This window comes from Momordica charantia, assembly GCF_013281855.1.
Source record: "Momordica charantia cultivar OHB3-1 chromosome 6 unlocalized genomic scaffold, Mcharantia_2.0 BLBB01000006.1, whole genome shotgun sequence".
NCBI lineage: Eukaryota > Viridiplantae > Streptophyta > Magnoliopsida > Cucurbitales > Cucurbitaceae > Momordica > Momordica charantia.
The window spans coordinates 14,679,525-14,701,969 of record NW_028275164.1 but is presented as its reverse complement, the minus strand read 5'-3'; the positions used below and the strand labels follow the sequence as shown (position 1 = coordinate 14,701,969).

Genomic DNA, 22,445 nt, shown 5'->3' with positions numbered 1-22,445 from the left:
TCAGAGTGTAGTTTTTTAGCTATTGTTTTAGTGCTAAATTTGAAAATCTACCTTAGCGAGGTATTTTATTCGTATTGCTCATTTCACATTTTGGATTTTGTATTAAGGTGCGGGTACACCTTGGGTTGTGAGAAAAGTAAATTGGTTGGATCATGAACCAGTAAAAAGGATCGAGAGTTTTTCTTTAGTCTAGGACATAAAGAGAGTCGATTGGTTTGGTTCTCACCTGCAAGAAAGTCGTTGCAGTAAAATACTCAAGAAGGAGTCTTGGGAAGTGGAGTAGGGATTTTCGAACCACTATCAAAATTCCTGGTGGCATTTCTTTCTCCTTACTCTTTTAATCTGTGCATGTAAATTTCATTTAGTTTTTGTCATTCTTAAATTTATTTTTAAAATAAAAAAGTTGGCATACAACCCTATTCACCCCGTCTAGTGTTGTCATACGATCCTACATGTTGTTTGAGAAAATTAATCAAATGCAAGAAAGCTGGGAGCAAAAACGGTGAACAATTAAAAAAAATAGTAAATGATAATGAACGAAAATTTGATTCATGGAATAAATGTAATTTTTCATTGATATTTGGGTTTATCTAATCACTTATATTTATACTTAGATTCTATATCTTGAATTCTTGAAGGATCGGCCTTTGGGCTTGTTGATCTTCTTTGGATGATCATTCTCTGGATTTGTTTATCTTCTTCTATAATCAGTGTCTGGGTTTGTTGATATCTTTTGGATGATTGACCTCTTGACTTGTTGATCTTCTTGGATGATTATCCTCCTAGCTTGTTGATCTTCTTTGGATTATTAGCCTCGTACTTTTTGCTTGTTTATCTTCTTAGATGATTGGCCTTCTGGCTTATTGATCTTCTTCAATGATCAGTCTCTTGGCTTGTTTATCTTCTTTAGATGTTATGCCTTTGGCTTGTTGACCTTCTCTTGATGATTAACACTTTGACTTGTTGATCTTTTTTGGATGATCGACCTTTAGACTTGTTGATCTTCATTGGATGATCAGTCTTTGGCTTGTTGATATTCTTGAATGATCAGTCTCTATCTTGTTTATCTTATTTGGAGAGAGAATCGACATCTGACTTTTTGTCTTTTCGGAGAGGATCAGCCTCTAGGCTTTGTTAATCTTCTTTGAAGATGATCAACCTTTAGCTTGTTTATCTTCCTAAATGATTGACCTCCTTCTCGTGGATCTTTAGAGGAATTTTGATCCTTCTTTTGAGATATTCAAAGAAATTTGTATCATCCTTATAAGATCTTCAAAGGAATTTTGATCTTCCTTCTAGGATCTTAATAGGATTTTGGTCCTCTTTTTGAGATCTTCAGGGGATTGTGATATTTCTTCTGGGATTTTTAAAGGGATTTTGATAATTCTCCTAAGATTTTGATCTCATCCGTAGATTTTGATCATTCTCTAGGATCTTATCTTCAAATTCTTCTAGTTTCAAATTGTTTAATCTTCAATCATCGACGTCTTCTGGTATTCGAAGTCTTTAATCTTTAGAGAGTTGTCAATTTGTTGGATGTCTTCTCTCTTACTTTTGGACAGTCTTCTGGAAATGTTCTCTTCCCTCTTCAAATGAGGGGCGACCATCTCTATTTATAGGGTTTTCCATAAGTTGAATGTAGATTTGAGTTTGGTTGACTTTCGTTCACTTGAGCCTTAGAATAACATGGACCTTGGGCTTGTAGGTCCATCTAGTTAATTATGTCCTGTTAGCTATTTGTAGTCTTTAATGGATTTTGGGCTTTACTTGAGTTTTAGTGGACTTCCGCTTATTTATCTTTCAGACTCAATCGCCATATGGTATACTCTGGTTAAATCAGTTTAAGGCCTTGTAAAAATACAAGTGACTTTATTTAATTTGCCAATTTTTTTGTCTTTAAATTTAATTTGGAGACACATGTAAATTTGTAATTGGTACCAAATGTAATTTCTTTATTAATTTAAAATAATGACTAACAGTTTGTGATTAGCATAAATTTATCACTCAACAGTCACAAAGGTATTGGCTAATAGACCTAAAATTCTATAATGATATTGTTGATGCTGATTTCTGGGCAAGTGTCACGTACATCTCTTAGCTCTAGGCTATTTGGACATAGAAATCTAGCACCGGTGTGGTACTGAATGCACTCTAATGCCTAAGTTAGAACTTAAGGTGGGAGCAAACGACTATGGAGCAAGTAAAGTAGAGGAGTAGTAATCTCGAAGAAAAGAGTCAGCGTGAAAGTGTGTGCCAAAATTCTCACAAGGAGTTGTGTAAGGAAAATCGGCTTACGTAGATTAAGATTTCTCTCCTCTTTATACAGAAGAGGATGAGATAGAGAGGGGAAAAATGCAACCAATCGAGAGTGTGGGGACCCTTTCTCGACATTATGCATTTTCCCCTACTATCTCGAATGGTGTGATAGCGTCTGGGGTACGCCCTAACACCGTGTCAGATGCTCCACTAGGTAAGTTTGTCGACACCTCTAACTACATTGGGAGTTTCCATATGATGCACTCGACATTGATCCATGCGCTAGCACTTTGCCTCACCTTCTTTGTAGGTCGGTGGATTTTGACATGTCCCTACAGTGGAGTTCCACGTGGCATTCTAAAACCTTACCTGAATGTATATTATCTTCGACACTCAAACTGCTTTTTGTTCCAGGGAGAGCTATCTTGTGTCTACATACTCTCAAGAACCGAAAAAAGAAAGTAAACAAGATCTTGTCACTTTGAAATTAAATATGAGCAAAGTGTATGATAGAAAAGATCACATTATGGACTTGGCAAAATCCAGTGTTCTCTATCATGCGCCAATATATATATTTTTCATTTTCCTTTATGTTTATGTTTTTTTCTATGCGCTCTTCAATATGGTATATCCAATTTTGCTAAATTTACAATGTTCATCTCTCCAAATTTCAACTCCGACGAGAGGTAATATATCTCAAATGTATATCAAGGGTACAAATTGTGAACAACCTAGCTTGGCTCTTATCTTAGCCTACCATCATCATTTTCTAGATCATGATAAGGAGAAGACTCGAGTTAGTTAAACAGGTCGTAGAAAGGAAGTACTAATTAAAAGTGTTGGCCAGACCATACCCACACATGCAAATGAGTTTTTTTTTTTTTTTTTTTTTGCTATGCATTGGAAACGGTTAAATGAAGTATTTTTCCATTAAAGACATTTAATTCTATAGGTTTTGTTATGTGAAATAATATTTGATATATTTATTATAAAATTTAAGACCACAAACATAGAGTCTTTCATTCCCACTCCATTTTCATTACATACCAAATTTTCAATAAATCTTCAATCGAGAATCACAAAAAAATCTCATTCTAACCCTTTCGTTTTTAAACAACTTTAGTACCCTAGTTTAAAATTTGTAATGATTTAGTCCAAAGTTTTTTTATAATATAGTCATTGTAGTTTAAAATATGTAACAACTTTATCCTTAAAAAAAAAGAAATTTTATTAAGTTATAAATTAGGAGGAAGATTTCTTGCATTGTATATATTAATAAATCATTGAAAACCAAATATATTTTTCAATTAAAGAAAACTATGCAATTGTTATAAACTAAACGTCGACTCTTCAACTTCACAAAAAGTTTCACATAGGAACTACATCGTTATTTCAATAAGAGTACGTATCCAAATAGGGAACACTTTACCAAAACTCAACCAAAATGTCGTAGGTTGGAATCTTCACCCATATACATGGTTAAAATTTTACTTTAAAATAATTTTAATTTTTATAAATATAAGGATAAAACTTGGCTCCTCACCAGAAACCTTGTCTTACCACCATTTGACAACTAAGATTCAATGTAAAAACAAAAATATATTTTTTAAAAATAATGAGTTGTCAAAAGGAGAAACATTGTCTTACCACCATTAAATATTTGACAATTAATGGAGAAAGATAAAAATAAAAATATCTTTTAAAAAATAATAAGTTGTGAAAGGTAATAAAGAGAAAGTTACTCCTAGTGAAGTTAAAGTTTTATCCTGAATACAATATAACAGTACATAATAATATAAATATAAATTTGATATTTTATAATATTATTATTATTTTTTTTGTGACAGAAGAAAAGCCCTAGAAAGTAGCAACTGCATTGCTACAACAAACAAAGCAACGTACGTAAAATTAAAAAATTTTCTCTCCCTCTCTCTCCTAAATCCCAAATAAGGCAATGCGAGAGAGAGAAAACAAAAGTACACAACGGAAAGGAGAGAGAAAATAGATAGATAGAGAGAGAGAGTCGCCATTACCAGATTTGCAGAAACGTGAAACAAACAGAGTTCAACTGAGGGAGAGAGAAGAAACGCGTCAATTTTCTTCAATCCGAGTTCTTCAATCCAATCCTAAACCAGTAGACCGAATTTCAGCTTTTAGCCATTTCTTTTTAATATAATCCGAATTTCAAATTTGAATCGCCGGATATCCCGAGAGAGCAAATTAAGCCGACTGATGAACAATTCGTAGATCCATTCATCCCTTCCCGCTCGCTTTCGTTTTTCCTCCAGATTCATCCATCAAGGTTCGTTCGTTCGTTCGCATTGCATTTCTTTCTTTTTGTTTCTTTTTCGATTCGATTATATTCGACTCCGATCATCGTCGTCGTCTGGTTCGAACTGCTCTGTTTTTCGATTTTGAGCGATTCCATTGGATCTAATTGCGGTTTTCGTCTCTCTGATTCTTCTTCATTCGAATGTATATATGGCATTGTTCATCACGAAATCATTCCGTAATCTGTTGTTATTCATTAATTAATTCTTATTCAACTGTTATTGCTTAGAGTGCTTTTTTGTTGCGTATCAGATTTGAGCGGAATGAATGTTTCGTTGCGTCAAGTTCGCTGGATTCACTCGCCTGGAAAAGGAGAGCGTCTCTGATTTGGTAATCTTAACAAACTTTTCAGATTTTTTTTTCTTTTATCATTTATTCTTTTTGAACTGCCACTTTAGCTTGGTTGATTGATTGAAAATCACTTGTCAAAAGTTTGTGGAGTGGAAGTGATTTTCTTTGTCTTTTTACAAACGTAGTAGAGGTGAGAGTTTTGTTATAATTCTATTAACTAGTTGTTGAACTGTGCTTTAAAGTCTCTGTGATTGTATATTGATGAATGAGAAAAAAGATGTATGTTAGAGAGAGAGAGATAAATTAGAGAAAAGAAAAGAGAGAAATTTTAGAGATTGAAAAGTTAGAGAGGAAAAATTATAAAGAGAAAAAATTTGAAAAATTCCTTTGTTTTACCAAGATATAATTTATAGTCCTGATTGTTCATGAAATTGTGAGAATTATGAATCCATATGTTCTGTTTATGTGATGTGCTCTATGTGTTTACTTAACATATTACTTGGATATTTTAATGCAAAAATTATGATTTTAATATTATTTATTTATTTTAGTTCAATAATCATTCGTATGAAACGATTGAGCTTATGGATAATAATAGATATCTTTATCCATTTGAACGTGTTAGAATTGATACTTGCTAAGGATTCAAACTTTGACATTTTTGGTAGAGGATATTCATTTGCCTCAAACTCAAACTTTGACTTTTTTGGTTGAGGATATTAATTTGTCTCAAACTCAGGATGAAATAATTAATTTGGGATACTTTCACTTTATGTTGGATCAATTTTTATGAGCATATATTAATGTTGGGAAATAATCCTCTTGAAAATAAAGAAATCCAGTAAGGACCTAACTAATTCCCCTTCCACAAGACAAAGCATATCATAGTTTAGTAATAACAAAAGAAAATACATGATAAGGATAGAAAAGTTTAACGGTTATATTGGTTTGCTTCAAACTCAGCATTATGTCTAATCTTCTGCATCTGTAGATTCTACTATGACATCAAGATTACAATGGACCTTTCTCTTGCTCAACAAAGCTTTCAAAGTACCATAAAAATTGCTATCTAGGTTTTTAAAGCACCAATAGAATGACTACTTAGACCTTTACAACGAATACCCTCACTAAACTCACATAGAAATGAGCCATCGTTAAAGCTCTAAGCCTTTTCGTTTCACCTATCGTCACCCAACATTTAAGGACTTGTTCTCAATAAAGAAAAAAACCTAATAGAAAACGATACTTTTATACGTAATGTTGCAACGTTGAGACACTACGAAGTGTAGCATCCGCCTCAAGTTTGTTTCATGCGCTTTCTCCTCCTTGGGTGTAGAGGTAGCATTTGTAGCATCTCTAGATTTTCACTCTTGCCAACGTCTTAATGTTGTCTTCTCGGGTCTGTTGACTTTAAAGTCTGGTTTTAGCTCCACAAATCCAACGATCTCTCACTTGGAGATAAAACACCTATTTTGCCTCTCATTGAGCAACAACAGTCTCTATTTTTCTTAGTAGCACCGAGTTTTCACTCTCACTATGACAACACAGCCTCTAATTTTCTTGGTAAGCTCCAAGGTTCTTGCCGCAACAATCTTTTTTCTTCTTGGAAACTCTCTAAGGTTCCTCCTGCAAATTTTTCCAACTTGTAAAAACAAAATATCATAAAACTAATTATTGCATCTTGAGGTTGGGCAACCTACGTAATCTTCTAGACACAATGGATAGTCACGTACTCCCACTCACATTGAGTGGCGACGTTCCACTCTTTTTTTATTGCAATCAACGATTCTGGAAAAATGAAGTTCCTTCCACTGGCTTGACTACTGCGCTCAAGCCGGTCGCCAAGATTGAGACTTCATTCTTTACCTCAATACCTATTTCGATTTTCTGTTTTGATACCTTTCGCTTAAGTGACTTCATTAATTCGCTTATCCATCTGATAACTGGGTCTATAAACTGATAACCTACTGAATGCTTCGTCTTTCTCTAACTTCCCTAGTACTTGAATTAATGCATGTGGATATACCTTATCTATCATGTTGTCAATTGCCTTGTAACCTCATTGGCTTGGATTCGTCTCCATCTCTACTCTCTTCCCTTTTTTAGGAAATGTTCTAATCAATGCGCCACCTCTCCAGATCAAGACTTTTGTTGTTGGTTCTATCCTACTTCCTTGTAAACTATCAACAACTTTGCATCTACTATCTCACTAATCCTTAAGCAACATTCAATCTCGATATATATAATGTAGATCTTTTGTAGCTATCTGCAACTAACTTGGATCTTTCTAGTGAGTTTTCACAAGTTACAACCAAACTCACTTCGATAACCATCATTATTTAACTTAGTTGTATAGGAAAGATTCATCTTAATACTAGGCACATACGTGACATTTGTAGGAATAACTCATTTCCACTATCCGTCTTCAAATGAATATTTCCAATGTCTTTCATCTTGGAAGGCAACGAAGGATGTGAACCACCTCTGTCTGAAGATACGTGCATGTAAGTTGCATTAGTTGTCAATCACCCATTATGATGAGTGGTCTTATGCTTTGCGTTATCTCCAGCATAAAACGGGCATTATAACTACATTTGCCTCAAGCTTTTTCAAATCCTCCTTCAACTTTCTACGTTGCATCTTCAAGCGATCATTATTACGGTAGTAATAATATTGGATCTCTCTATTCTTATTCCTTTCTGCTATTTCTTTATTGTTTATCATCAAATTCAACTTTTTCTTCGCCCTTTTGAACAACCAAAGGTGAGCAAGATGTGAATATTTTTCACTTTCCTTCTTACGAATTTTCTCAAGTGCCACATCACGTATTTATGAAAATTTTTGTCAACAATATTATAGCATTTATCTCGTCACTAGAAGTAATCTTAAGACAAGCTTAATTGAATGATTAAATTTGTCACCTCATTAACATGAGAACTCACATACGCATTTTCATCCATTTGAATGTTTAAAAATTTCCTTACAAGATATAACTTATTTTTAGCAAAGGGTTTTCCGTACCTACTCGTCCGCATTTTCATCAAATCTATTGCAGTTGTCTCATTTGCCACGAGACTAGTCATCATGTTTATTAATAGACACAGTTTGATGAGAACTACTGTATGTTCATACTTTGCTTCTCAGTCTTCATCTCTCATCCTTTTTGGTCATTCCTTCAAAGTTTTGGGCACCTTTTTGTAAGTCAAGTAACCCTTATTATGTATCTTCCAATATCCAAAGTTTGCCCCGCTGAATTTGGTAATTCCTTCAAAACTTAACTATTTTGCAAATCCCAGGATAGAAACCAAAAACTCTAATAGTAGTTGTTGGAAAATAATCCTCTTGAAAATAGAGCAATCCAATTAAGACTTAACTAATTCTTTTCCCGCATGATGAATCAGATCATAGCTTAGTAATAACAAAAGAAAATACTACATAGGAATATAAAAGCTCAACACTGGAGTTTACACTAGTTTGTTCCAAACTCGGGACTGCATCTAATTTTCTACAACTGCAAGTTCTATTATGATTTGAAGATTACAACATATTCCATTCTTACTCCACAAAGCTCACAAGGTACCACAACAATGGCTATGTAGGCTTTTACAACGAATACCCTCGCTAAACCCAGATAGAACGGGCTGTGTCCTCAGAGCTCTACAACCTTCTCCTCTCTTTTATGGACACTCAACATTTCAAGGATTTCTCAGTAAAAAAAAAAAAAACCAGCGTAAAACGATACTTTTATAAGAAAGTATTATAGCATCGTGACGCTATGAAGTGTAGCGTCTGCTTCAAGTTATTTCGTGCATGTTGGCCTTTTTGGATTGTTGCAGTAATGTTGTGATGATACAACCCGCGTCTCAATGCTACAAACATGTAGTGTCTCTTGATTTTGCCTCGCACTACTGTTTTGATGCTATCCTTTTTGAGTCCATTGCCTTAAGCCTTGAAGCCTTTTTGGCTCCACAAATTAACCCAACAAGTAATAGGATTGTTCATAATTTATGTTTGTCTAACAATATTTTGGAGATTAAAGTGGATGTGTAATACTTAATATATCAAAACGTGGGAATAAAAAATTTAATATTGCACTTTAAATGTAAAGAGTATTATTCGAATATGCATTTGAAATATAGACTTGACACATATTGTAGTGGTTCCGAATTCTTCAACATTTTTTTATCCTCTAACATATTAAAAAAATTGTATAAAACGCCACCAAACATAAAATTACTCAAGTCAAACACACTTAATTTTAAAAATCTTATGAATAAGAAGCTGAGAATAGAAAGTCCATATAGTAACTATTCTGGATCTCTCATTCTCTTTGGTAATTTCTACTGAGACATCACAATATTAGTCACAAGGTAGGTTTTTGTTTGTACAAATTGGAGGTTTTTTTGTTTTGTTTTTTTTACATTTCATAGCTTGCAACCGGGCCTACCACTATCCTTGCGGTTAAGAGTCATCTTGTTGTCGAAGTGAATTGAGAATTGCTTCAAATGTTGTCCAAAGATTCCCATGAAGCTTCAATTTTCAAGCGAGAATTAATATTCATTCAATTCATTAAAAACTAATGTGAAGCGTCAACTTGAGTATAAGAACGGGTCAAGACATAAAATAACCTTTTGTGAGGTAAGATATTGAAATCCCCACCTCATACACTGGGGTGATAAACTCAAATAATAATAATAATAGAAGGAACTCCCCTCCTAAAGATTCAGGAGGAACTTCCTCCTGAATCTTCAGGAGGGAAGTTTTATCCATAATATTAATATAAAGCTATGGGTAAAAATTTTTATTTTATTATTTTATATTTTTCTAGGTCAAAGTTCAACGGTAATTGACATATACCTCAAATTAAAGATTTTGAGTTCGATCTCTCACCTCAAATGTTGTATTAAGAAAAAAAATAATTAAGTCACGTGTGAGCCTCTTCTGACTTGAAAATTATTTTATATTTGTTTAGTACAATAGATAAATAAACGTGCATATAAGAATTTCAACCAAACGATTTAGGAGACCACTTTTTTGTTTCTTTTTCAAGGCTGAGAACTATTGCTTCTGGGCCTAATTAGAAATGGCAAAATTTGGTTCAAAAAATTTTGTCGAAAATGTATGTTTTATTTAGGGAAGAAAAAGGAAACTATTCTTATTTCCGTATCATGAAGAGTTTGTTTGATGTGCAGAATTTGGTAGGGCGTGATTTATTAATTTACGGAACAGTTAGCGAGGTGGTCGATGAGCAGTTTGGGATGATGTGCAGAATCCAGTTGCTGTTCATTAATGGGCCATCCTGAAAATAAACTCTCCGACCTGGTCGGCCTCGTGAAGTCATGGATGCCATGGCGGTCCGACCCGGCAAACGTCTCCAGGGACTTCTGGATGCCCGACAAGAGCTGCAGAGTTTGCTACGAATGCGACTCTCAGTTCACCTTTATCAACCGCCGCCACCATTGCCGTCGCTGTGGCCGAGTTTTCTGCTCCAAGTGCACTGCAAACTTCATTCCTGCTCCACCCATTGACACCGCCAATGCTCGGGACGATTCCGACAAGATCAGGGTCTGTAATTTCTGCTTCAAACAGTGGGGGAAGGAGCCATCCGCCGCCCAAGATGGGGACAATGCTACCAGCTCTGCTCTCAGTCTCTCCAGTTCCTCCTCCAGCATGAGTAGCACCAAGTCCGGCTACACCTGTCACAGTGCAATCAGCAACATCGCTTCCACTCCTTGCTCCACTGATCGTCGGTACTATGACCCATTTTGTTCTGGTGGCATCTCGGACGAGCAAGACAGTTCAATCAATGGGAAGAGCATAAATCGTGCTTCGTCTATGATGACTACGTCATCTAGTTTTTATGGCTATTACAGGTATTCCTCTTTAATTGTGCATACAGACCATGATACATATTTCTCTATTGATACATATTTCTCTATCATTTTATTGGAACTGATGTTTCTATTCGGATCATGGTTAATTGTTAATGCTTCCATACTTTAGTTATTTATTTGATGTTGTATTTTGTCTTTTAGGAGTGATGATGAGGATGATGATTATTATTATGGAATGTATCGCTCAGATTCAGAATCGAGGCACATTTCCCAGTCTGATGATTATTATTGTGCTGTAAACCCTGATGAGATGGACCGCATTGCAGCACAGAGTTTAAATCTTGATAGAGAAAACACCAGCACAAAGGGTTCACCAGAGATTTTTGAAACTCAGCGTCCTGGGATTAATGAGAAATCTAGTGAAGACTCTGATGAAAATGATAAAGGGTCAGAGTGTGACTTTCCTACTTATGCCATGCAGAATAAGGATAATGAACCTGTGGATTTCCAGAACAATGGGATTCTCTGGCTTCCTCCAGAACCAGAAGATGAAGAGGATGAGAAAGCCCTTTTATTTGATGATGATGACGATTCATGTGCTCCAGGTGAATGGGGATACCTACCTTCTTCCTTAGCCGGTGGGGAATGCCCCATGAAAGGAAGGTCAAGCGAGGAGTACAGGAAAACTGCGAAAAACGTAGTAGAAGGGCATTTTAGAGCTCTGGTTGGTCAACTTTTGGAGGCTGAAAATCTTCCGTTAGGTGACGAACCCGACAAAGATGGTTGGCTAGATATAATAACATATCTGTCCTGGGAAGCAGCCACAGTTCTGAAGCCAGATACAAGCAAGAGTGGGGGTATGGATCCTGGTGGATATGTTAAGGTTAAATGCGTTGCTGGTGGGAAATGTAGTGAGAGGTAAGGTAACTCCAGGCTACTAAGGTCCATGTAAGTTATATTGTATTGATATAGGAATGTCAATTAATTTGTAGAAGATTGACTCAATATTTGACTGAAGGATCAGGTCAGGTTTATATTCTAGCAAGTCGGTGCTCATTTTATGCAGTCGTAGAATTCTTTTTCTTGTGGAGCTATATTTCTCCCTAGGTTGTGATCGTGGTTGAATATCACACTGCTTTAAGCATGTGATGACTGTATGTTAGAGATGGCAAATTAGCATGCTGTTGTGGTGTTATTGTAATTTTTTTCTGATCGTGCTAAAATAATTCTTCACATGCTTTCTTAATTTCCATGTACATTTTCTAACTATTGGTAAAGAAAAAGGCTCTTTTCGGGTTTCAAGAGGAAAAAGTAAAAGAACATACATTTTCTGATTTATTATGTTTTGCAAATTCTCGCATGTTATCTTTGCACTTGGGGCATGACGTAGCCATTGAGATTCTAACCGAGGTGCTGTCTATTGCTGGTTAAGTTTTCTCATGGTTTTTAGAGAGAATGTACTATGAAATTTTAGAGAATCAATTGGTATCATATTGTCCTTTATTTTGAAATGTTAACAAGATTCAACCTAATTAGTGCAGAATTGCTAATACATTTTGTTTTACCACGTTGTATGACTACATATTGCATGTTCTTTTCTCTTTGGAGTTAGGTTATTGTGTTATTGTAAGGGTTTGTGGTGTGATACGACTTTAATTATTTTGCAGTATTGTTGTTAAAGGAGTCATTTGTAAGAAAAATGTAGCACACAGGCGGATGACAAGAACAATATCTAAACCACGCTTTTTTGTTCTTGGGGGAGCTTTGGAGTATCAACGTGTTACCAATCACTTGTCAAGTTTTGATACGTTGTTGCAGCAGGTTTCAAACTGTTTACCCTTTATCCTTTTCATTAGGTTTGTATGTTGAAGTTTTATTCTGTAGATTTCTTGTACTTCAACCCCTATGTCCTGTAGATGTACTTGCGGTCACTAATAATGAAGTTATGACATTTGTTATGCTCCTATTCTTCATGGGTTCCTTGTATGTATCTCCAGGAACTTGACCATTTGAAGATGGCTGTTGCTAAGATTGACGCTCATCATCCAAATGTTCTTTTGGTAGAGAAATCAGTGTCTCGCCATGCTCAGGAGTACCTTCTCTCAAAAAATATCACTCTAGTTCTAAATATTAAAAGATCACTTTTAGAACGTATTGCTTGCTGCACTGGGGCAAATATAGTTCCTTCTGTCGATCATGTTGCATCTCTGAAACTTGGTTATTGCGATGCATTTCGTGTGGAGACATTTGTTGAAGAGCATGATGGTGTTGATGGTCAAGCTGGCAAGAAGTTCGCAAAGACTCTGATGTTCTTTGAGGGATGTCCAAAGCCTCTGTGTTGTACTGTAAGTCTATGTTACCAACAACGAGAAATGGCATTTATAATGATAGACAACATATCAATCATGCTCATAATATTTTATTTTATTTTTTTATGAGAAAAAAATATCAGTCCAGATAGGACATATTTTTCCATTTTGCTCAGCAATGTACCCAAGTCAGATCAAGAAAAATGGGATTTAAATTCTTTCTGAAATTTCTCTAAAACTATATTGTTGTAATTTCAAATCCTGCATTATACAAATCCTTTAGAATAGATACACTGTCTTAAATATCTTGTTTGGAAAGACTAGTACGTTGGTATTGCTTGCATTTCACTTGGGACATATTTGAAGTAATTTTTGTTTGGATTCACAGATTCAGTGTATGGGATACGGTGATATCGATTCTAAATTTTTTAGTGTAGTCATCAATTAGTTGAGAGTCATCATAGGATGTGGCAAATTGGCATGGTACTACGAATCTACAGTAGACTTTTTCTATGGAACTAGCCAATGCTTTCCTGTCATGTTTCCTGAAAAAACTTATTAGATATAACCATCATAAATTGTTTCTTATCCAAGTAAAAAAAGATATAACCATCGGAATTAATGGGTTCATATTATTTTTCTTTCAGATTTTGCTCAGGGGTGCCAGTGGGGATGAGCTTAAAAAAGTTAAACATGTTGTTCAATATGCAACTTTTGCTGCCTATCACCTGGCTCTAGAAACATGCTTTCTGGCTGATGAAGGTGCTTCAGTTCCAGAGCTCCCATTGAAGTCCCCAATAACAGTCGCTCTTCCTCATAATCCATCAAGTATAGACAGGTCCATCTCCGCTATACCTGGCTTTACTGGCCCATCTCCAGCTAAGTCTCCCGAGCCTGAACCCAGCATGGAAATTTGGCAATGTGGAAAAGATGCTGTTCTGACTAGACAATCATCTATAGGTTGTCCCAATGTCATCAAATCCAACAGTTTAGAGCCGACCTTAAGGCCATTAAAGTCCAACGCTACCTCCACTTCCTTGTCTTCTTTCGATCAGGATGTTTCTATTGCCTACAATTATATGCTTTCCTCTAAATTCGCCTCTGAGGCAAGTAGAAGTCTGGACATCAAAGAATGTTCTATGGGCATGATGGCAATCAAGGAAGAAGCAGGGGCAGATGATGATACAAGTTCTGGAATTGGTGAGACTTTGAGTCAAGGTGGTAACTCTAGTTATATAAGCAGCAATTCATTGGATGGAACTATCCAAAGTTATATTGATTTAGCATGTCTAAAACCTGAAAGCACTAGTTCTAATCTAGTGACTAAATCTTCGAGGGAAGACTTCCCCTTATCACCTTCTGACCAACAAAACATTTTGGTGTCTTTGTCCACACGTTGTGTGTGGAAGGGAACTATTTGCGATCGTGCTCATCTCTTACGAATTAAATACTATGGAAGCTTTGACAAGCCTCTGGGTCGGTTTTTACGAGATCATTTGTTTGATCAGGTAATGGAAGAATTTGTTTTCTTATCCGAAAGCATTATCGTAATTAACTTTCCTCTTCTTGCAGAATTATCGATGTCATTCATGTGGTATGCCCTCCGAGGCACATGTTCATTGTTATACGCATCCGCAAGGCAGCCTTACAATATCTGCCAAGAAGCTACCTGATTTTTTCTTACCGGGGGAACCTGAAGGTAAAATTTGGATGTGGCATCGGTGTCTGAAGTGCCCTCGGACCAATGGCTTCCCACCAGCCACTAGGAGAGTTATTATGTCTGATGCTGCCTGGGGTTTATCTTTTGGTAAATTTTTGGAGTTAAGCTTTTCAAATAATGCAGCTGCCAGCCGTGTTGCAGGTTGTGGCCATTTCCTTCATAGAGACTGTCTCCGGTTCTATGGGTACGAATTTCTTCATAATTTTACTTCTCCAGCAATGAAGTTTGATTGTCATTGGTCTGTTCTGAGCATGACAGGAATGTCCAATTACTTTTTTCACCTATTAACTAGTTTACTTTATATCTGATTTTAAATTTCCTAAACGTTGCCTACATTTATGTATATTTACAATTCAGTATCGAGATGGAAATGACAGAAGGCCCACAACTTTAAAAGGTGGAGAGAGAGATGCTTTGGATGGTTGGATTAAACTTGTTACTGCATTACCATCAATGTGGTGATGGGGCTGCTAGAACTGACGAGTTTTTATGATTTTTTAATTTTATTTGAGACAAGAAATTTCTATTTTTGAAATTGCAAACGTTACACATAAAATAGTTGAGGGATTTTTGTGAATAATAATAATCAAGAAAATCTTCACTAAAGAATCAGTTTTGTCATAATAATTAACAAAAGAGATTATATTATTGCCTTTCAAATAATGCATTACTCACTACGAACATAAAAATTCTCAATTTTCTTAGAACTGTAACCACAAGTGCTTAGATATGGCCAACATAAGTTCTGGGTTTAAAAGCTCAAGACTTGCATTTCTTGATATATAATCTCAAAATTTTGTTGTCATCAATTTCAATTCTTTGGATGCTATAATTTGGATACATACAACCCCCCTTCATTTATTTTTTCTTTTTCTTTTTAATATTATTGTGGCAGCTGGGGGGTTATTCCTTGTATGTTTCTCAAATTGTTTTTGCACAGGAGTAAGGTAATGTAGACTTCCATTGTCAATCTATTTTAGAAAGCACAAGTGCCAAAAATCTCTTGTTAGTCTGTTGAAATGTCAACATAGAAATCCTTAAAAAGATATTGCAATCTAAAAGATGCATATTTCTGAAGATTTAGCAGAATATATTGACCACCTGTCGGACTGTTCCTTTGGTACAAAACTTGAAAGTTTGGTAGACTTCTTAATATTCTTCTATGTGGTTTAGGATCCTCATGTGTCACATTCTGCGACCTGATCCTCAGTTACAGGGGAGTTTTACCATTTACTTTTGTGTTTAATTCTGACAAATTGCAACCTCACATATGTAATTTATTTTGCCTTTGGATTAGACACTTGACACTTGTTTGATTCTTCCATTGATTGGAATGGAAGTTTTTATTTATTTATATTTCCTACTAAAAAAAGGGCAAAAAAGACCATCCTTATGTTTCTATCTTTTACATGTGCAGGTTTGGAAGAACGGTTGCTTGTTTCCACTATGCAGCAATTAATGTTCAGTCTGTTCATCTCCCCCCATCCATACTTGAATTTTACCATAATAATCTGGACTGGATAAATAAGGAAGCAACTGAGGTGCAACAACCTTGAATTCAACTTAAAGTGAATTCTTAAAGCCACTGATCCTAAATTTTGTAAGACTAATGAGTTCTCGTCTCTTCTACTAGGTACATAACAGGGCTGAAATTATATTTGCTGGAGTATGTAAAGCTCTTCCTCAGATTTCAAAGAATGAATCTGGCATAGAGCAAGAAGATTTGGGGGTAAATGAATTGAACCAATATATTCAAGAACTAGAACAGATCATTAGTATGGAGAAAGAAGATTTTGAGGTAGGTTTTTGGATTGAGATTTTATCTATAATTATATCTTAATTTTGAAATTGATGATGAAAACATTGTGCTGGTTTTGTGAAGGCATATTATTCAGTGATATCTGCTGAAACTTCATATGCATTTACACGCATTTAATGGTTTGATGCACTTGGGGAAGAAAAACATGTATGAATATGGTTCACTAATTATATCTGCTGTATTAAACACCTTATGTGCCCATATGTGACAAAAGATGGTTACTGTCCCAATTTTTTAGATAAACAAACAATTTTCCTACCATGTAATATGGATTATTATAGGCTGATTATGTTTCTAGGTTGTAATTTTTCCGCATTGTTTAGATGTGGGGAAGGAAGCTTTAAGCCTTGGTTCGTATTATTTATATTATCAAATTGTTTTAGGTGCATCTTAAGGAAGTACTGTCTGGAGAGACAAGAGTTTACCAACCCGCAGTTGATATTCTTGAGATCAATAAACTACATATGCATGTTCTTTATCTTTCATACATTTGGGTTCAGCGCCTAAGTTTCGCGGCCACCTTGAGAAACAAAAATTCCCAAGATAGTTTGAGCAATGACATCCCGAGACTTGATTCAGTGGAAGAGTTGGTGGCAGCATTGAATCTGGCATCCGGACAAGATGAATTCTTTGTTGGTTGTGATAATGATTCTTTACCTTCAGATTCAAAGCATGAGATTGATCTTGGCAAAGGAGGAAATTCAGTCCAAATTAACCAGTCGAATGAAATGGAGAGTGAAAAACATATGGACCTTGGTGGCCAGGAGGATGAGTTTTGTCTTTCTCGAGTTGATTCTGAGCCTCTAGGTGTTGGAATTACCATAGAAAGGGCAATTTCAGTGGGAGAATATCCAATTATGTCCGATCTATCCGACACCCTTGATGCAGTTTGGAAAGGTGCAGTTCACCCAAATAGCGGAACATCTGAGGAGAGTAATGATTCTCGAACTAATTCAGGCATTCTGGAGCCATTGGCAGGACAATCTGATATGGAGAAGTGTACTGCGAACTTAGTTGGAGTAGAGGCAGCTCAACTTCTTCATTCTGCCTTGGTTTTAAGAAGTGTTGATTCCATTGAGACATCAATGTCGATGCCTTCTTCAGCATATAATACAAAGATTTCGTTGTTGAATGTCCCAAAGCCTGAATTTTCTGATTATGATCCTGCCTTCATTTCATCGTTTAGGGAGTTAGAAAAGCAAGGGCATCTTCGGTTTCTTATGCATGTTGGTGTGAATGATACCATTATTCCTGTCTATGATGACGAGCCCACTAGTATTGTTGCGTATTCATTGGTTATTCCAGAGTATCATGCTCAGATGTCTGAGCCAGAGAGAGTAATGGAAGCTGGGGATACTGCACGCTCTTTGCCTCTTCTTGATTCTGCTACTACAGAATCGCTCAGATCTTTTGATCAAACAGTTTCAGATACCTACAAAAGTCTTAGTTCTAATGAAGAGACCATGTTAGAACGAACACAAAGTATTCAGTTCGAGGATCTACTATTGTACACAAAGGATTTGCATACAAGAGTTTCTTTTGTAAAGGAGAGTCCTTTGGGGCAGGTGAAATACACCATAACTTGCTATTTTGCAAAGCGGTTTGAGGCGTTAAGAAAAAAGTGTTGCCCTTCAGAGTTAGATTATGTAAGGTCTCTTAGCCGTTGCAAGAGATGGGGAGCCCAAGGTGGCAAAAGCAACGTTTTCTTTGCAAAAACTTTAGATGAGCGATTTATTATCAAACAAGTGACAAAAATAGAGTTGGAATCATTCATTCAGTTCGGACCCTCTTATTTTAAATATTTGTCTGAAGCAATCCGTACAGGTTGCCCAACATGCTTGGCAAAGGTCGTGGGGATGTATCAGGTACGATATTTGAAATTTTTATTATTATTTTTTTTTTGGAGTTGGTGGTGAACCCCCTCTGGAATGAAGAAAGTTTTAAGTTTATGAAAGGATTTTAAATTACTTGATCTTGAAAAGTACAAATGATATAATATAGCCTTTCTTGATATATCCTAATTTGTTTGATGAGGATAGATTTATAATTACTATTGTAATCCTACAAAACTGACCATTTCAATCCTGAAAATTTTTCTAGTAAATATAGGTTTGAAATCACATTTGATTTCATTTATTTTTTATTTTAAAAGATACCAAATAAAAGAATTCATTTCAAATCTATTATGATTTAAAATTTATTTAAATCATATGGAAACAAACATCTTGAACTTTGTGAGTAATTATTTTCTTGGGTTTGTTTTCATTGTCTCGAAGGTGTCCTCAAAACATCTAAAGGGAGGAAAAGAATCCAAGACTGACGTTTTAGTCATGGAGAATCTTCTTTTTAGGCATAATGTGACACGACTTTATGATCTAAAAGGATCTTCTCGATCACGCTATAATTCAGACACAAGCGGAAAAAATAAAGTTCTTCTGGATCAGAATCTGATTGAATCTATGCCAACCTGTCCAATATTTTTAGGCAGCAAGGCAAAGCGGTTGCTAGAAAGAGCTGTTTGGAATGATACGTCATTCTTAGCTGTAAGTTTAATTTATCTTCTTTGTGTCATCACACTTCAGTTTTCAAGTCTTGATGTTCTCAACTGCGTTTTTTTATTCAATTTAAGTCTTGGGTATAAATCTGTTTGACATGTCAAACGTCTTTAGAGTTTCTTACTACTAAATATTGTATATGAATTAGAATCTCTATTCTAGTATGATATCTAGTTGAAAGATGGTTATTTGCTATACATACACACAATGCCAGTACTATAGTAGACTTGTAAAATTCAACTTTAATAAATACTAGTTACAGGTAGAGATTATCCATATTAAGGATGAGCATTTTAATTCCAAGATTAAATTACAGAACACTCAACGTCATGGACAGAATTTAACAGTTCCTGTTCTTTGTAATTTATTTTATTCCTTATTATAATTGGATACCCTGTAGAGATCTTGTTTCAGATTATGACAGCTCCAGCATTTCTAAAACCTGGAACCTTTTAAACATGGTTCTAAAAATACTTTTAGGTGTTTCACTCACAGATTAATTCAGTATTGTTCCGGACTGAAAAACTATGTCTATGTTTGGTAGGTGCATTTACTATTTTGGGTATGAAATTCATATCATTCAAACACATATTTTCACAAGTTAAAGGTTTCAAAGACTTCATAAACTTAGACTTATTAAATCACAAGCCAAACATCGTCTCAGCTATTATCCATTTTGCTTATGGATATGTTCTTATGTGTTTATATGCCTGACAATATTATCTCAAATTGCTGCTACAGTCAATTGACGTCATGGACTACTCACTATTGGTTGGATTGGATGAGGAAAAGCAAGAGCTGGTTGTGGGGATTATTGATTTTATGAGGCAATATACTTGGGATAAGCATCTTGAAACTTGGGTGAAGAACTCAGGCATTCTTGGCGGGCCCAAGAATGCTTCTCCTACTGTGATCTCACCTCATCAATACAAGAAACGTTTCAGGAAAGCTATGACTACATATTTTCTTATGGTTCCAGATCAGTGGCCCTCCTCAACAGTCAGCCCTAGCGAGTCCCACCCCGATCTCTGCGACGAGAATTCGGAACATGATAGTTCGTGGGATTGGTAAGTTTGCAAATCTTTTGAAGATAGGTGAAAACGATTGGGGTACAAATTTTCTGCATTTTTGAGTTATTTTCCAGTCTTTGGACAACATTTGATTAATGGTTTGAACTACTACTAAACTAATTTTTTTAAAAAGGCAAAGTCAAGGATGTTATTTTCTGATAGGGTAGACAGTACTAACTTCTAGGCTATATGTTGGGGTGCTTTTAGCCCTTTTAGTCCTTTTAGTAGGGTTAAAAGCATTTTTGGTACGGTCAAAATTACTTCTCATTTGGAATGGTGGTTTATTATTGCATAGGTTTTATTTATGTGCATATATAGTATTTTTTTTTTTGTTATTTATGTGCATATATAGTACTTTTTTTTGTGTAAAAGCACTCTCAAACATACCTTAGGTTTATCAAATGATTTTTTTTGTGATTACTAAGTTGGTTATAATGCATTTCCACATAAATATTATATGTGCATTTGCCACGTAAGCTTTGTATTTACACATAAATATTATATGTGCATTTTGCCATTTCTTTTACCATGTAATTTAGATGAATGATCTGATTATTGTTATAAAAATGCTTGTATTTGAGCGTCAGTCTTTAAGGATTTTTGTATTTACCATCTAAGTTTTATTATTTTGAACGGGAGCCCTTTTTTGTATAGTTAGCTCCGCACTTTTTTTCTGGACGGTCTTTTTGTATGCCATCAAGCTTTTTTATTTTTTATTTTTATTCTTTCATTTTTTTTTTGATGAATGCTCGGTTTCTCAAACAAAAAAAAAAAGACTAATAACGATACGGGAGTATAATTTTCGAGTAGACTTTTTCTAACAAAATGTTTGTTTGTCTTCAGCAAACATTTTTGTGAACACAGTGATGGATGAGAAGGGAAAACAGACTGTCATTTTGTGTAGTATTACTTGCTTGGGGAAAAGTAAACATGTCGCAACGAATGGAGCCCCAATAAGCCTCTACATGGAAGCCATGTCGAAAAAGACGACATCAATAGTCCCACTTGAGATGAAATTTGAACCCATGCTTCGACCTCGACTAAACAATGGGGAACTTATCACTTTAGTGATGCGCTTCTCTCCTCCCCTCTTTCTTTCCGTAAAGCCGAGCCTGCAGTAGCAGGAAAAATGGCTTTACTTGGGGAGGAAGGATAGCTCTTACAATAACATGACAGACTTTGTTGTAGAAGCATGAACCATGGCTTAACTTGAGGTTCTACAAAGATTGCCGAACCATCTACCTGTGAAACGACTTGATTTGTGATTGACCATGGCCATGCTAAACTACGATCATGACATATGATCCGAAGGCGTTGCTCTTGTGAATAGTAGTAAGAAATAGTAAGTTATTCTTGTAACTCTTTTTTCTTGTTTGGGTATGCCCTTTAGATGATGAGTGTCTTTACCTTACCTCATCTGCCAAACTTTTGGAGACTCATGGAGAACTTTGCTGGATACATTTGTCGAGCAGAAAGCTCTCCCTCCTGAGAAATACGACGTTTTGTAGAGGGCAGTAGCGTTGTCGATTATCAGGAGAGCAGACCTATATATAATGTAAATGACTCCCAATGATTCATTTCAACCAAGATGATCAAATAAGCTAGTAAGATTGTTTTTGAGACTTCTATCATATTATTGGTGTTCAGGGATACAATATATCATAGACAGATGAAATCTGAAATGTTTACAAATGGTATTCTTTTAGGTGATTGTGTGCTAAATTCTTGTAATTTTCTCGAAGAATATTTTCTTATGTGGGGGTGAGAGATTGAACCTTTAATATCAAAGAAGGTATAGGTGTCTTGACCATCGAGTTAGTAATAGGTTGGCAATATGAATAACCTTCTAATTCAGACTTAAGTACGGATTTGTTCAAAATGCTATATTTTTAATTTCTTGGTTTAAATCTTATTTTATTTTTGAACTTGAGAATATTTCATTTTTTTAAACTTAACTTTTTTAAATTGTCTGTTTAGATAAACTTTTTAAGTTTAATTTTTATTTTTATTCTTAAACTTTTAAAATATCTATTTTAATTCTTAAAATTTTAAAATCAATATTTTCACGTTAGCTAATAAAAGCATTGGGTGGATATATTTGGTAGTAGAATAATCTACCTAGGGATCAAAATAATTATTTTTCTTGAAAAAAAATATTAAAATATTATTTTGATTCTTGTACTTTCAAAATATTCATTTTGGTACTTGCACTTTAACTTTTGTTAATTTTAGACCTTAAATGTCTATATATATTCTAGTA

General features: G+C 35.2%; 1 protein-coding gene across 2 annotated transcripts; it reads left to right on the top strand.

Annotated features, from left to right (window-relative positions):
• Nucleotides 1-4,237: 4,237 nt before the first annotated feature.
• Nucleotides 4,238-21,816, top strand: LOC111024654 (1-phosphatidylinositol-3-phosphate 5-kinase FAB1B). Of its 2 annotated transcripts, XM_022302393.2 has the most exons (14): nucleotides 4,238-4,558; nucleotides 4,840-4,917; nucleotides 10,071-10,751; nucleotides 10,914-11,630; nucleotides 12,380-12,533; nucleotides 12,710-13,057; nucleotides 13,669-14,529; nucleotides 14,594-14,925; nucleotides 16,159-16,282; nucleotides 16,375-16,539; nucleotides 16,944-18,425; nucleotides 18,837-19,103; nucleotides 19,857-20,182; nucleotides 21,029-21,816. In XM_022302393.2, exons 3-14 carry the CDS (start codon nucleotides 10,168-10,170, stop codon nucleotides 21,057-21,059), a joined length of 5,391 nt encoding a protein of 1,796 aa, XP_022158085.1. In that variant the 5' UTR covers nucleotides 4,238-4,558; nucleotides 4,840-4,917; nucleotides 10,071-10,167; the 3' UTR covers nucleotides 21,060-21,816. The 2 variants fall into 2 exon arrangements, with proteins under 2 accessions (XP_022158085.1, XP_087981627.1); XM_088125501.1 differs by lacking the exons at nucleotides 4,238-4,558; nucleotides 4,840-4,917 and having other exon boundaries at nucleotides 10,008-10,751.
• The last annotated feature ends 629 nt before the right edge of the window (nucleotides 21,817-22,445 follow it).

Bases quoted from the DNA above. Each gene is read 5' to 3' on its own strand.
- LOC111024654 (XM_022302393.2), top strand. From the start codon at position 10,168: ATGGGCCATCCTGAAAATAAACTCTCCGACCTGGTCGGCCTCGTGAAG. The intron at 12,534-12,709 runs GTTTCAAACTGT...ATGTATCTCCAG, and splicing joins TTGATACGTTGTTGCAGCAG to GAACTTGACCATTTGAAGAT. The intron at 13,058-13,668 runs GTAAGTCTATGT...TTTTTCTTTCAG, and splicing joins CAAAGCCTCTGTGTTGTACT to ATTTTGCTCAGGGGTGCCAG.